At 43.6% G+C, this 16532-nt stretch overlaps 1 protein-coding gene across 1 annotated transcript in view; it reads left to right on the top strand.

Moving 5' to 3' along the window:
* Positions 1 to 16532, top strand: part of MYO1H (myosin IH) — a 104665-nt gene that overhangs the window by 79466 nt on the left and 8667 nt on the right. The window contains 7 exon segments of the mRNA XM_077159322.1: positions 1069 to 1161; positions 6015 to 6061; positions 7171 to 7251; positions 7846 to 7951; positions 8668 to 8785; positions 14149 to 14262; positions 15393 to 15469. Coding sequence (XP_077015437.1) covers positions 1069 to 1161; positions 6015 to 6061; positions 7171 to 7251; positions 7846 to 7951; positions 8668 to 8785; positions 14149 to 14262; positions 15393 to 15469 — 636 coding nt within the window.

The raw sequence follows: 16532 nt of genomic DNA, 5'->3' as shown, positions 1-16532 counted from the left end.
GGGGGATACATCACACGAACATGTAAACAAAAGAATTTATATTTCGATAAGATATAAAACCAAGTAAAATGAACCCATGCTTTTAGAAGCCAGGGTAGTATCCCAACCCAGCTCTTGAAGAACTTCTGTTGGGGCAGCCCTGAGACCAAAGAACACGCTAGACAGAGAGTTGTCATGGATTTTATTGGGACTTACCAGCAGAGATTCTTCCCAATAGCTGTGGGTTGGGAAATGAAAGCTAATGCTGTGCAAAGGGGCGGGGGGTGCGAGGGATAGCTTATAAAGGTTTAGGCATGGGGAGTTAGAACAGGGTTGCAGCAGGGTTTTGTGAGATGGAGGTCTGGAGATTTATCATCAGCAGTGATCGGGAGGGGAGTTTTAATGCTTTGTTTAGGATGCCCATACATTCTTCCCCTCTCCCTGGGGAAGGCTGATGACTTTTAACTTCTTTCCGTCATTGTAGGTGGGTATGTGCAGTGGCTTTTTCTCAGTATGGAGGAGGGGGGTGCTGGGCCCTGGGTCTTCCCAGGGAGCAAGTGGAGAGCTTGAGGGGTGGGGGAAGCATGGTGGGCCCTCAGGGACTGGTTTCTTGATCTGGGTACTGGTTTCATGGATGCATTCAGTTTGCAAAAATTCATTGAGCTGTATACTTAGGATAGGTGTGCTGTAAATATATGTATGTTATATTTCAACAAAAAGTTACAAAAAATCATGAATTACCAGAATTTAGAAGATGAAATGTTTCACGAGCATTTTGGTCTCTCATCATAAGAATGTAAGGGCATGAACTCGCTTCTTTTAGTTATCCAGAAAAATACACATTTTTTTAATGTACAAGTAAATACATTTCTGTGGCTCCCTTATATATATTTTTATTCCTCAGTACTGATGAGAAGGAAGGATCTTGTTTCAGAGAGACCTTGATTTATAACCAGAGGAAACAGGTTAGCAAGGTTTTCCAGAAGCTTCCATTGGTGGTTAGCTTTCAGTGCTAGTCTTGAGCTGATTGTTGTGTTTCTTTGCCTTCTAGGTGGGCACACTTTGTTGTGGTGAATTAGAAAGGCTCAGCTCATGTCTCTCTTTCCAAAGGGCCGAAAAGGATTGGCTGGATGGAGTTCCGACTGCTGCATTATGCCGGAGAGGTCACGTACTGCACGGAGGGTGAGCGCTTGAGGGACACATCACAGGTGTGCGGTGTCTGTATATGTGTGTTTGCACGTGTGTGTATACACGCATGTATGTGGCCATGCCCAGCCTGGCATCCCTAAGAAAGCAGTGAGTCTGCCCCCATTTAAGATGTACGATGCAGTGGTTTTTAGTATATTTGCAAAGTTGCAAATTGATATGCCAATCAATTTTAGAACATTTCATCACCCCTAAATGTGATCCCCTACCGAAAACCAGTCGTTCCCCATTTCCCCCCTAACCCCAAACCACTCCAGCCCTAGGCAACCACTAAATCTGCTCTCTGACTCTGTAGATTTGCCTATTCTGGACATTTCATATAAGTAGAATCAAAGAATATATAGTCTTTTTGCCTGGCTTCTTTCATTTAGCATAAGTTTTCAAGCTTCATCTGCATTGTAGCATTATATGAGTACTTGATTCTTTTTTATTGCTGAGTGATATTCCCCTGTATATAGGTATATATTCTATGTTCTGTTTTGCCATTCATCGCTTGATGGACATTTGGGTTATTTCCATTTTTTAACTATTAGGAATGCTGGTATAAACACACCTGTACAAGTTTTTGCTTGGACATATGTTTTTATTTCTTTGGGGTATATACTTAGGAGCAGAATCACTGGATCATATGGTAAGTCTCTGCTTAACATTTTGAGGAACTGCCAGAATGTTTTATCAGAGTGGCTGCACCATTTTAAGTATCCACCAATAGTGTATGAGGGTTCCAGGTTTTTCATCTCCTCCCTTTCACTGCTTTTTTTTTTTTTTACCTCATTAAAAAAAAAATGCTTTATTGTAGTAAAAAGTATATGACACAAAACATCCCATTTTAACTACCTTCAAGTGTGCAATTCAGTAGGTTTTTTTTTGTATATTCATCATCATGATCATTTCTTAGAACATCTGCCTCGATTCAGAAAAAGCAATAAAAAGAAAACAGAAAAACATTCATACATACCATACCCCTTACCCCTCCCCTTCACTGATATCCAGCGTTGCAATCTCCTAAATTTATTTTAACATTTGTTCCCCCTATTATTTATTTATTTTTAATCCATATGCTTTACTTGTCTGTCAATAAGGTAGACAAAAAGAGCATCAGACACAAGGCTCTCACAACCACACAGTCACACTGCGACAGCCATATCAGCATACATTTCTTCAAGAAATGCCACCGGAGCACAGCTCCACATTTTCAGGCACTTCCCTCCAGCCTCTCCATTACATCTTGGATAACAAGATGATATCTACTTGATGCATAAGAATAACCTCCAGGATAACCTCTTGTCTCTGTTTGGAATCTCTCAGCCATTGACACTTTGTTTCATTTCACTCTTCCCCCTTTTGGTCCAGAAGGTTTTCTCAATCCTTTGATGCTGAGTCTCAGCTCATTCTAGGATTTCTGTCCCACATTGCCAAGAAGGTACACACCCCTGGGAGTCATGTCCCATGTAGACAGGGAGAGAGTGGTGAGATTGCTTGTTGTGTTGGCTGGAGAGAGAGGCCACATCTGAGCAACAAAAGAGGCTCTTTTGGGGGTGACTCTTAGGCCTAAATTTTAAGTAGACTTGACCTATCCTTTGTGGGGTTAAGTTTCATATGAACAAACCCCAAGACTGGGGGCTCAGCCTATAGCTTTGGTTGTCCACACTGCTTGTGAGAATATCAAGAATTCAACTAGGGGAAGTTGAATTTCTCCCTGTTGTCACCATTCCCCGAAGGGGGCTTTGCAAATACTTTTCCACTCACTGGTTGAATCACTCTGGGATTCAATGGGGGCATCACTCTGGACAAACCAACAAAATCTCATGTCCTACCTAAGGTTCCATGTACTTATGGTGTTCAATCAAACTATCTACATAAGTTATATTAGGAAATGCACTAGTCAAAATATAAATTTTGTACCAAATAAACATTTTTTGCTTTAGTCTCACACATAAGGTGACATTTCAAAATATGAATTACCATCTATTTTCAACACCCTGCATAATTGACATTCCTTTGTTCTTCCTCATGCAGAAACATTTTTAAATTTGCGCATTTACTCACTATCATTGTACACTCTAGGCATTCCTAGATTAGACCATCTCAGTCGTTATTGTCTACCTTTCCTTCTGGTTTCATTTGTGCCCCCAGCCCTCCTCCCTCTATCATTCCCACATTCAGTTCATTCAGGATCACTGGTTTATTTTCTTTTTATTTGTATTATAGTCATCCTAGGGGACATGAAGGAGAATTTCCCCGTGATTTTTCATTTGCATTTCCCAGTGACTAATATATTTTCCTGTGCTTATTAGCTGTTTGTATATCTTCTTTGGAGACATGTCTATTCAAATCCTTTGCCCGTTTTTTAAATTGAGTTGTCTTTTTTTTCAAGTTGTAAGAATTCTTTACATATGCTGGATACCAGGTCCTTATCAGAAATGATTGCAAGTATTTTTCTCCATTCTGTGGGTTGTCTTTCCATTTTCTTAATGGTATGGTCTGAAGCAGAAAAGCTTTTAATTTTTTAAATGTTTTTCTAAATTGTGAAAAATAACATATACAAAACAATAAATTTCCAAATACATTTTAACAAGTAGTTATAAACACAATTTAAAGTTTGGTATGGGTTACAGTGCCACAATTTGTCATTTTTAGAAGCTTTTAATTTTGAGGAAGTCCAATTTACCTGTATTTTGCCACTTTGCTTTTTGTTCTAATTTATTTGTATTTCTAAAAAAGTTTAAGAATCCCTTAAAAAGCAGTATAGCATGTATTAATGGTGCTATTCTTTAAATACAAAATGGTATAAGGAAGAAGATTTTAAAAAGAGGACAGCTCTCTCAGTGCAGATAATCTGTTGTTCTGCTAAAAAGGATTAAAGTAATAAGCACGTGAAACTAGAAATTGCTCACAGTACAGAAAAGAATAAAAGGAAAACTAAAAGCCTCCTTCACCCTAGGTATTCCCTAAGGTAACCACAAGAATCAGTAGTTTCTTGTAATCACTTCCAGGGAAATGGAAATATTCTATGTATATACCTACGTATGTGGATGCATGCACGCTCTTAAATGACACAGACTATTAACTTGTTATGCATTTTGCTTCCTTTCCCTTAATGGATATTGTATGTCGTTCCCGATTCTGACTGACATTCATTGAACACTAAGTGCTTTGCCTCTGGTATTCGCTTAAACCTCACAGAACCGTATGGTTGGCGGAATAATTATCCCCCTTTGAATCTATAAGGAAACTGAGCTCACAGAAGTTAAGTAACTTGTCCAAGGCCACGCAGCTAGTAAATGGGATGCTGGGAGGAGACCCAGGCCTTTTGTCTCTGGAACTTGCAACGGCTCTCACATCAGCACACGCAGTTCCTACTGTATTTATTCTGAAAGACTACAGGAACACACACACACACCCCCCAATAGAGTTTATCCTCATCTGGATGTTTCCAGCCTTTTCTCGTATAAGCACATGAATATCTTTGAATCAATCACTTGGCCAATTTTTGCACATTCGAAGTGGCATTGCTGAGCTAAAGGTTCTGTCAAAAGTTCATTTTGATAACTCCAAATTCTTATCTGGAAAGGCTGTTTCTTAGACATTTTGATGTCTAAGATTTAGTCTTTATTTTTTTTTAGCTGGCTTTGTCTTTGTAATGCCATGTAGACACTAAATTGTTAAGTGCTTCGGTTTTACGTGAGCGCTTATAAGCCAAGTATTTAAATTGGAAATGCCCCATCTTCCTTTGTGTAAAGGGGATGTTGAGTACCACTAACCCTCGTTCTTGAGTTTGCTCTTTCCTCAGTGGTAAGTCTGACTTTTCTCTTCCGTCTAAATAGGCTTGCCTTCTGGTTTGGCGTGTCTCCATTGTTTCCGGGTCATTCATTGTCATGTAGTTCTTTGCTACTGGACTGGGGCACCTTTCACTACTTAGAAGAAGGGCTGCTTCTGTTCCAGCCATACACTTCTGTGCTAGCTCATCAGGGTTTACTGTTTAGTACATGTGCCATAAGTCAGTTCTGGGGTCCATTTCTATCTAAGCCAATGGTTCTCAACTGGTGGTGATTTTGCCCCTTGCAGGCATGAAATTTCTGGAGACATTTTTTTTTTAATTTTTAATTGTATAATATGGCATATATGCAAAGCAAAGAAAGGAAAGCATAATAGTTTTCAAAGCACTCTTCAACAAGTAGTTACAGTTCAGACCCCAGAGTTTGTCATGGACTACCAGACCATCCTCTCAGATTTCTCCTTCTAGCTGCTCCAGAATATAGGAGACTAGAAAGCATAAATTTTTTTATCATCACAATCAACTTTTTTTTGTAAAAAGATCACATATATACAAAAAAGCAATACATTTCAAAGCACAGCACCACAGTGAGTTGTAGAGCAGATTTCAAAGTTTGGCATGGGTTCCATTTACACAGTTTTAGGATTTTACTACTAGCTGCTCTAAAATACTGGAGAATAAAAGAGATATCAACTTAATGATTCAGCAATCACATTCACTTGTTAAACCTTACCTTCTCGGTATAACTTCGGGAGACATGTTTGATTGCCGCAGTCTTGGGGGGAGTGTGGGGGAGTGGAAGCTGCTCCTGGCGTGCAGTAGGGAGAAGAAGGACTCTCTTGAATATCCTCTAATGCACAGACCAGCCCAGCAAGGTAGAATGATCTGGCCCAAATGTCAATAGTGTTGAGCTTGAGAAACTCTGGTCTAATCCTGAGAAATTATTTTAGGATTTATATTTAGGATTTAGTTGGTATGGATCTGCATTTTTTTTTTTAGGCAAAGTCATTTATTCAAAAATATATATTTTTTATTCAATCTTTTACTACAGGATTCTTGGAAAAAAACAATGATCTACTCTATAGCCATCTGAAAGAAGTAAGTCTGAAACAACTCTATGAATGGTTCAACGGTTATGAAGTTGCCTCTCTCTAAGACCCTGATTTTGGGGTAGATTTTGTCTTTTGGATTCTTCTCTCCCAGGCGGTATGTTAGAACTCCAGCATCTCCTGACCAGAATAAACTTTTAAGATCCTCTCCATGAGCCCTTCACTCAACAAACCAATTCAGCCGTGCCCAGATTCCCTTCTCTGTGCCGGGCACTGTGCTAGCTCTGGAGACCTTGCTTCAGAGTCAGGGGTGAGGGTGGAGTGGGTAGATAAATATATATGCAAGTAACTGATCCATGAGTGAGAGATGCTATAGGACGATGAACGAGCTATTGTGATTTGGGGTGGGAGTTAATGTAGGGGATCAGAGAGGACAGCTCTGTGGAGGTGACCCTGGGCTGAAACCTGAATGATGAGGAAGAGCCAGCTATAGCCATGCTGAGATCAGAAGTTATCCTAGGTCGACACCAGCATATGCAAAGGCCCTCGGGTCCTAGGGAACCCAGATGTGTTCACTGAGGGGTAATGTTAGGAGAAGGGGCTGTGCGAGTTCAGCAGGTTGAGATCTTCAAGGAGGAAAAGAGACTTTGATCTGGTGCAGGGGAAGTGTCTTGGGTGACCTGACCTGAGGAACAGGAAACCAAGACCTGGACATGTTACCTTGCTCAAGGCCACTGTGTGAGGCTGGAACTGCACACAGGATAAAATTCCCAGGTACCTCACCCATCAGCTTGACTTTGGGTTCTTAAAACCTTAATTTCATACTGAAATAGTTAACCATTTGTACCACATCGGATCATATTTTAATTTGCTTAGTCTATAAAACAGCGTAATCGCCAAGGCCCTATTTTCAGAGCGAACACATTGAAACAGTTGCCCTGCAGAGTCCAGAAGGGTTTCTGAACTTCTGGTGCCTGCACCAGGCAGTTACACCCTGGGTCTGAGTCCCAGCCTGGCCCTGTCCCAGCTGGTGTTGATTTCCCCACCCGGGGAGTGAGTTTGATGCCTATTGGACTGTGGCCTCCCGCATACTTTGCTGAGCTTTCCTGGAGGTCCTTAGTGATTCCCTGCACAGCACTCATCCCTCTCGGCTTGCAGGTTCTGTGTGGGTCCCGAAATGGCATCCTGAGGGAATGCTTCCTCACAGCCGAGTTAGAAAAGCGGAGGAGGCCACCAACAGTGAGTGGGAAGGATGCTTTTGCAAAACTGAGACGGTAACAGAAATCGCCGAGATGGTGCAATCACCTCCAGTTGCCTACATTTTTTTAAGCCTCCCTCCCCTTCCTGGAAGAACTGCTCTCGAACAGGTTCTACTAAATATGCACCTTCCGAGTTGAATGACCAGTTGGTTCATTTTCAGACGTTCCTTGATAAGCACCTGTGATTGTCAGGTACTGAGCTGGGCACGGGGATTTAGCAGTAACAAGACAGATGAGCCTGTCCTCATGGGGCTTACAATCCCCATGATAAAGGAAGCCTGGGAAGAAGGAAACAAGGGAAGGGGTTGGTGGGGACCTGGGATTCCATGGCAGCTCCTACTAGGTCCTCACCACATATTTCGCTGCATGAATGAAGCTTCCTCCTTGGATCAACCATACTTGGGCTTCTCAGATCAATACACCAAAGCCTCCTCTTAATGGGCAAATGCCTGAGAACAGATAGGACAGTCTATAGAGTTAGGGTCAAAGAGACTGGAATCTTATGCCCTGCCCAGTCTTTTCCGTACTAACCACAAGCAGCAATGTCTACTCAGCTCAGACGCTCTCTCCACAGGTTGGGACTCAGTTTTAAAACAGTCTAAGCAGTCTTCTAGAAATCCTCATTTCCAAGGAGCCCTCATACATCCGCTGCATCAAGCCCAATGATGGGAAAGAACCTGGTGAGTTGAGAATAGTTCTGAACACCGAGCTCAGGGAAATAAGGCTGGGAAAAGAACCATGATGGCTATGGGTTAAAATTCTTCAAACCACCACTCATTGCCTTCTGTCTATAAATTGTTTCCCTTTTTAAAATAGCATGAGGTCAATACATTTGGGGCTTGGGGACCTCCTTTGGTGGTCCTGAATGAGCACTGCCCAGATGTTGGCCAGTTTCAAGAGCAACAAAGCTGGGCCAGGCAGGTGTCGCAGGTAAGCGGAAGCAACATGGCTTCACGCCAGCCAGTGGGCAAACTTCCAAACCAGTCTATGGCTTGGGTGTTTTCTAAGCCCCTGCCAGGATCTGTAACAAAGTTGTACAATAACAGGTTTACAGAGGCCAGGCAGAAGAACCAAAGAGTGAAGCAGGCTGGGTGTAAGACAGTAGGGAGGGGTGTGGACTGGGGCAGACTGGAGAGGGCACATCCCGCCTAAAGGGTCAGCACTGCTCCCTTCCAGCCAGTTATTGCCGTGGAGGATTCTGGGCCCAGGATGGTTCGCTCTCATGATTTTTCTCACAAGAAATCAGAAATTCAGGGTTTCCTGTAAAATTCTTCCATTTAAGAAACCCAGGGCATTACAGAACTTGTCTGTTGCCAGATTCCACTTGGGGACCATCAGCTTGGGGAGGGTGGAGCCACAGGGTCCTTCACAGTCATTCTCCCGACTATTTCCACAGGCAAGTTTGACAACTTCCTCATAAGGCATCAGGTCAAGTACCTGGGGCTGATGGAGCACCTGTGGGTGAGGCGGGCCGGCTTCGCGTACCGGCGGAGATACGAGCATTTCTTGCAAAGGTAAGTAAAGTAGGCTTTGCTGATGCTAAGTGCCTAACTTGAGTGCCTCTGAGTCCCTGTGGCTGGGATGATGGCTAAAACACCACCCCTCAAGGCTTTTGCTGAAGCCAGGAGAGGGAAAAACACTTAACATTTTGAAGAATACAAAGTCCAGCTGGGTTGAACATCTTCCCTTCATTTCTTAAGTCTGTACCCTACTTCTCAGAATCCAGGATGCTCAAGGCGAAGTTCACAGACCTGCCGCCAGGGGTCAGACGCTGGCAGTGGTCCTCTCAGGCCTGGGTTCAGCTGGGAAGTTCCTTCCATTTGTGACTGCTGGTTTAGTATGGTCGGTTTGGGAGCCATCCCCTTGGCCTCATAAGCTGTCAAAAGCAGCTGATGGATGCAGCGGTAGGGGTACAGGGTTTGGGACCTTACAGACTTTGGTTGGAATCTTCCTTCCGTCTCCTATACCTGTGACCTATTTCCTTAACTATAAAATGAGGATTGAATTGTCTGGTGCTAAGGAGCTTGTGTAATGATTTAATGATATACCCCACACCACTATCGCCCCTAATATTGCTCATATACTAAGGCTTCATGAGTGATGAGCTGCCTGTGAATTTGTGCTCCTGAAATAGCAACACCTCTCACACTCTCAAAATAAGCAAAATAAAATACCCATTTTTCTAAGTTGAAATGGTTAAATATCTGCAATTGCAGATGGTTTGAGCGAAAGCTAGTTGACTTTTGAGTTTAGAGTACAACTTTATAATAATAAAATCACATGTATGAGCTTACATTCTTGCTCTGACTCCTTGCATTTTCGCAAATTACATCCACACTCTGAAACTTCAGCATTTGCATGCATGCTTCTTTTCTTTTTTTTTTTTTTAGTCCTTAGTTCGGTCATTTCAAACTTTTCTCTAGCAAGGATCATGCTTTTTGTTTTTCTCCTGTGAATCTCATGTCTTGACCATTAAGATCTACTTATATGCATTAATTAATAATAACCCATTTCTCCACTTTTATTTTAATGACTTCTATACCCTGATTGGAGACTCTGATTCACATAATCAGTGTTAATCTTTTCAGTTGGTGCAATTTCAGCCTAACATACCAGATTTTGATTCGTTGGCCCTATCTTGAGGAAAGGTACAAATGTCTTCATTTTAGAAACGCTTCGGAGTTAAACAAACCCTCCCTAAATATTCCTTTTGACCTCCCACCCCCACCCCACCCCCACGGCAGATAGTTCTTTAAAGAGGAAAGAGTGACAGGGCCCCCTCTCTGGATAAGGCAATTGGGGAGGGAGCACGTTGTGAGGATAACTGTGGACCAGCAATGGGGCTGGGGAGTCTGGAGGTGGGGACAGGGCAGGCCCAGGGAATAGCCAAGAGGCTGGCATGGCTGCAGTCGGCAGCCAGGGGAGAGAGGCAGGAGAGGTCCTGGGAGTGGGCTGTGTGGCCAGAACAGCTTCCCTAGATCTGGAAGCGACTGTACCTCAAGAGTCTAGAAGGACACAAGTTCCTGTGTCCTACGTCCTCCACCCTGTAGGCAGCCCCCCATTCCCTCCGCCTCTATAGAACCTTCATCGGAACAGCTTCCATGGACATGCTATGGAGGGGCAGGTTCGGTTGGAAGCAGGGTCTCCGGCTGCTCCCAAGCCCCCCAGCTTTCCCTGGAGCTCTGGAGACTGTGTCTTTGCTTATATCCTGTGCCTTTGTGTATGCGGCCAAGTAGAGGGAGCTAATCAAGGAAGAACACGTGACATTTAATCTCTTAATGGATTTGTTCATCAAGTATAGTTCCTGGGAAATAAAAAACAGTTCAAATTTTCATTTTAAAATAATACAAACAGTATGTGACTATTAAAAGCACATAACAGGGGAACTGTTGCTCACAGTTTATGAAGGCTGAGACTGTAGCAGATACTTTAGGTGGATGATCCCATTTAGAGCTGATGACAATGCCTTGAGATTCTACTGTCGATGTTGTGCAGATGAGGGGGAGAAGCTATTTGCCCAGATGCTGAGCAGCTGGATTCCAAACCACCTGTTCTAATCATATTGCTTTTGGCCTCGCTCCATGGTACTTTGGAATCCTGTGTTCATATACTGTTCGTATATTATATTATATATATATACTATATAATATATAGTATACATGCACAATATATAACAAATGTATTTCATCATATTATAGACATTGCAGTCACCTTTATGTTGAGAGGTGTGTTTTATGCTGGAATTAGGTTCTTTTTTTCCTCTTTTTCAAGGAACAACCAGATTATACACAAATAGCTCAGCATCCTGGGATTTAGAAATAACTTTTACAACTCTGGAGTGGCTGTGACTGCTATGAGAGCTTACAATCTAGGAACCCATATAATGAGCCCCACCCTGATAAACCATGCTCTTGACTTCAATTCACTGAATTTTTATAGTTAGTTCATATATTTGTCTTTTGTTTCTGACAATTTATTCAATATACCGCCCTTAAAGTTCATTCACCTAGTTGCATGCTTTACAACTTCACTCCTTCTTGCAGCCACTCAGTGGTCCTTTGTATGTAAACACCACAGTTCCCCCTTCCATTCCTCAGTTATGTACACTTTAGGCCACGCCCATCCATTTCGAATTGCCAACACCAGTGTGCAGATGTCCATTCCTGGCCCCACCCTCAGTTCCTCCAAGTATATACCTAGCAATGGGGTTGCAGGGTCATAGGGCAGCCCCTCCCCTAGCCTCCTGTGACACACCCTGCTGCTCTCCAGGGGGACTGCACCTCTCAGCTTCCCTACCAACAGCGATGAGGTACATCTTTCTCTCAACGTTTTCTCCAGCACTCGTCTCTCTCTCGTTTCACTTTTTTTTTTATAGTTCAGGTGCAGCTTCATTCAGTGTTTTAACGTAGTTACATTACAATTAGGTATTATTGTGCTGTCCATTTTTGAGTTTTTGTATCTAGTCCTGTTGCACAGTCTGTATCCCTTCAGCTTCAATTACCCATTATCTTACCCTGTTTCTAACTCCTGCTGGTCTCTGTTACCAATGATATATTCCAAGTTTATTCTCAAATGTCGGTTCACATCAGTGGGACCATACAGTATTTGTCCTTTAGTTTTTGGCTAGACTCACTCAGCATAATGTTCTCCAGGTCCATCCATGTTATTACATGCTTCATAAGTTTAGTCTGTCTTAAAGCTGCATAATATTCCATCATAGGTACACACCACAGTTCGCTTAGCCACTCGTCCGTCGACGGACACTTTGGCTGTCTCCATCTCTTTGCAACTGTAAACAATGCTGCTATAAACACTGGTGTGCAAATGTCGGTCTGTGTCTTTGCCCTTAAGTCCTTTGAGTAGATACCTAGCAGTGGTATTGCTGGGGCGTAATCCATTCTGCCAGTCTATGTCTTTTGATTGGGGAATTCAGTCCATTAACTTTTAGTGTTATTACTGTTTGGATAATATTTTCCTCTACCATTTTGGCTTTTGTATTATATATATCATATCTGATTTTCCTTCTTTCTACACTTTACTCCATACCTCTCTCTTCTGTCTTTTCGTATCTGACTCTAGTGCTCCCTTTAGTATTTTTTGCAGAGCTGGTCTCTTGGTCACAAATTCTCTCAGTGACTTTTTGTCTGAGAATGTTTTAATTTCTCCCTCATTTTTGAAGGACAATTTTGCTGGATATAGGAGTCTTGGTTGGCAGTTTTTCTCTTTTAGTAATTTAAATATATCATCCCACTGTCTTCTAGCTTCCATGGTTTCTGCTGAGAAATCTACACATAGTCTTATTGGGTTTCCCTTGTATGTGACAGATTGTTTTTCTCTTGCTGCTTTCAAGATCCTCTCTTTCTCTTTGACCTCTGATGTTCTAACTAGTAAGTGTCTTGGAGAACGCCTATTTGGGTCTATTCTCTTTGGGGTGCGCTGCACTTCTTGGATCTGTAAATTTAGGTCTTTCATAAGAGTTGGGAAATTTTTAGTGATAATTTCTTCCATTAGTTTTTCTCCTCCTTTTCCCTTCTCTTCTCCTTCTGGGATACCCACAACACGTATATTTGTGCGCTTCATATTGTCATTCAGTTCCCTGATCCCCTGCTCAAGTTTTTCCATTCTTTTCCCTATAGTTTCTGTTTCTTTTTGGGATTCAGATGTTCCATCCTCCAGTTCACTAATTGTAGCTTCTGTCTCTTTAAATCTACCATTGTAGGTATCCATTGTTTTTTCCATCTTTTCTACTTTGTCCTTCACTCCCATAAGTTCTGTGATTTGTTTTTTCAGATTTTCTATTTCTTCTTTTTGTTCAGCCCATGTCTTCTTCATGTCCTCCCTCAATTTATTGATTTGGTTTTTGAAGAGGTTTTCCATTTCTGTTCGTATATTCAGCATTAGTTGTCTCATTTGAACTATTGGTTTGTTCCTTTGACTGGGCCATATCTTCAATTTTCCGAGCGTGATCCATTATTTTCTGCTGGTGTCTGGGCATTTGATCAGATTTCCCTGGGTGTGGGACCCGGCTGGTTGAAAGGTTTTTCTGTGAAATCTCTGGGCTCTGTTTTTCTTTTCCTTCCCAGTAGGTGGCGCTCGTCTGTCTGCGGGTCCCACCAGTAAAAGATGCTGTGGCTCCTTTAACTTGCCAATCCGAATCTCGCAGTTGGCCCGGGAAACCGCGCGTGGAGTAGGGGTCAATGGCCACCGTGGCTTGGGGGAGTACCGGTCCAAATTGCCCAGCTGGCCCGAGACGCCAAGCGTGGCGGGAAGGCCCCGCTATCCAACGTTACCAGTCAGACCAGGGAGCCACGTGCGTGGAGGGGGCCCCAGTCGCCAGCCGCCCCGCCGGGAAAACGTGCGCCCCTCAGGTATCTCACCGCAGCGGATTCTCCCTGCCCATTCAGCCGTTCCAGAATGGGGTACGCTGTCTTTTTGGTCTCTGTTGTGGCTCCAGGAGCTGTTTCGTATAGTTTCTGTTTCTTTAGTTGCTGTTCTGGAGGAGGAACTAAGACCCGCACGTCTTACTAAGCCGCCATCTTCTCCGTACCTCTCGTTTCACTTTTTAAACAATTTTATGGAATTAGGTTCTTAAATCAGCATGGAGCCATCCTTACCCTTGAAAAATCCCCTGTCACTTACCAAGCCTGGTTGCTTCTCTTCTGGGGCTGGCCTGGATTCTCTTCCTTGGGTTGCCCGTTCACTGATGAAGTCATTGCTGTTTGAAGATAGGTCACATCTCCCACGTTATTGGAAAAGTTTATTTTTCCTTTCTTGCCAAGTGTATATGGTTGAATTCAAGGTGCCCCAGTGGACCTTGGGGGCGGGGGGCGGGATTGTGCAGGGCCCTGCAGCTAGGTGTCTGCTCCTCTCCCTCTAGATACAAGTCCCTGTGTCCAGACACCTGGCCGTACTGGCACGGGCCTCCCGCACAGGGTGTAGAATGGCTCATCAAGTACATCGGTTACAGACCCAAGGAGTACAAGTTGGGGAAGTAAGTGGCTGGGAAACTGTCAAGTGGTCTCCTCTCTTGGTAGGATGTTTTGTGCATTGATTCGCATCCACTTAAGAGCCTGGAGGGTTCATCTTTCAGGGCTGCATGTACATTTACAAGCTGATACTTCCATCGGCTGGATTGCACTGCAGCTCTGAGTGGCTAGAGGGGTTTCAGTGCTGCTAGCAGAGGAGATTAAGTTAATCAGGGAGCCCTGTGTTCCCAGCCTGACCTCCTCTTGCAAAATGAAGAGGGCTGGGGTGGATCACCTAACCTGTGTGCCTGGAGTCTTTCATTGTCAGAATGCTTCCATGCCCTCCCAAAGGTGATATGGGACCTCTAGGATGTGAAAGCATCTTTGGCATCCCAGAAAATGGCATCCTAAAACTCTGAGTTGTCTGTGAGCAGGAAAATATCTATATGCATGGGAAGCTTAAAGGCAGAACGCGGTGGATGACTTGGGATGATTTCCATCTGTTTATTCCAGTTGGGGTAAATTTGGTTGCAAGGAGGAGAGCCAAGCAAGAAGAGGATCTGACCCCAGGCTTCAGAGATTCAGTTTCAGGAATCTCGGCCTTCAAATCTCTCTATCCATTGGCTTTCCTTGCAGACCCCACTTATTTCTTAAGTCCTGCTTGCACATGGCTGTGGCTACCCTGGCCCTTCTCCAGCCTGACACTCCTGTTCTGTCCCTGCCCCAAGTATGTTACCTTTCCGGCCAAATCCCCACAGGGAAATCAGGCTGAGCAAATCCTGTGGGAGGCAGGCCCTGAAGCAGAGGTCAGAGGTGGTATCTGTCCCTAATCTGATAACTTCTGGCGGGGGTGGGGTGGGGTGGGTGTCACGTGGCATGATGGGCCTGTTCCACTGCTGTCTTCCCTCTGCCTCTGTGTCCTCTTCTCTCTCTTCTAAGGTCACTGTTGTTGCATGAGCCCATGCTAATTCAATGTCATCTCATCTCAAGCCTTACCTTAATGGCCTCTGCAGTGACCCTATTTCCAAATAAGGTCACATTATAGGGTTCCGGCTCAACATGAATTTGGGGTTGGGGAGGTTCACTATTCAACCCACTTGCAGATGGTAACAGGCCAACTAATAAGTAAAATGTTCTCTTTTCTTTTCATTCCTAGAACCAAAATATTCATTCGTTTCCCCAGAACTCTTTTTGCTACTGAAGATGCCCTCGAATTTAGTAAACATCAATTAGGTATGATTTATCCTGCCTTGGTTTCAATAGAATGTGAAGCGAACAAACTCAGTTTAGGGATACATTTTAAATGTGGGTGCTTGATGTGTTAGAAGTGATCGCTTTGGCAACCAGGAACAAGATCTGGGATTATGTTAAGCTACATGTAACTTGATGGTTTGGAGAGGGGTTGGAGAGCAGTCATGGATGCAAATGAAATCTGAAACATTGTAGTGCCACCTCAGTCATAGTTTGGATGGGATTTTGCTGTGCTGCACTGTGGGCTAAACCAACAAGAGCCTAATGCCCTTAAATTAAAGTCTTAAAAACTTTATATAAGTATCTGAGGCTGGTTTCAAAGCCTGCAGCCTGGGTGTTTACTGTGAATGGTAAATGAGAAAGAACAACTAGATTTTGGTGCACAGGTAGCTTGCCTGCCACGTGAGAGACACAGGTTCATTTCTTGGCCCATACCCCATCTGCCCCACAAAAATAATCAACTAGACTTGAGTCATTTGAATGGTTGCCATATGCCAGATATGTACTGAGCCCTTGACATTCATGATCTCATTTTATCCCCAGAACAAATCTGTGGAGTGGGCACAGTCATCTCCATTTTACATTAAGGGAAACTGAAGCACTAACTTGTTAGGTAACTTGCTGAAGGCGACACAAGCTAGCAAGCAGCTTATGATTTGAACATACTTCTGTCTGGCTTCAAGGCCTGTGCTTGTAACCACTAATCTCGTCAAGTCACTTGTGACTCCTGTAGCTGGTACCCCAGTCATGGGAAGTGGGTGACGTGCAGGTGCTGACTCAGCCGATCTGGGCTGGGGCCCGGGTTAGCCTCTCTAACCAGCTCCCAGGGGCTGTGCGCTGCTGATTCTGGGCTCTGGTGGGACTTTAGTTGGGAAGTGGAGAGGGCTGGACAAGGATAGAGAAACTTCTGGGTTAATGTGTGCTTTGTGGTCACAGACCTGGGTTCAGATGCTTCCTTAGTAGCTGTGTTGTTGGCTTGTGTTGATGGTCTGAGCCTGCAGTGCCTACGTTTAAGAATATGCTGCTAACCCCTGCCTTGTGGGTG

Source organism: Tamandua tetradactyla, chromosome 5 (genome assembly GCF_023851605.1).
Source record: "Tamandua tetradactyla isolate mTamTet1 chromosome 5, mTamTet1.pri, whole genome shotgun sequence".
Classification (NCBI taxonomy): domain Eukaryota; kingdom Metazoa; phylum Chordata; class Mammalia; order Pilosa; family Myrmecophagidae; genus Tamandua; species Tamandua tetradactyla.
Note: the sequence above shows the minus strand (reverse complement) of the source record. Positions and strands in the feature narration are given on the sequence as shown.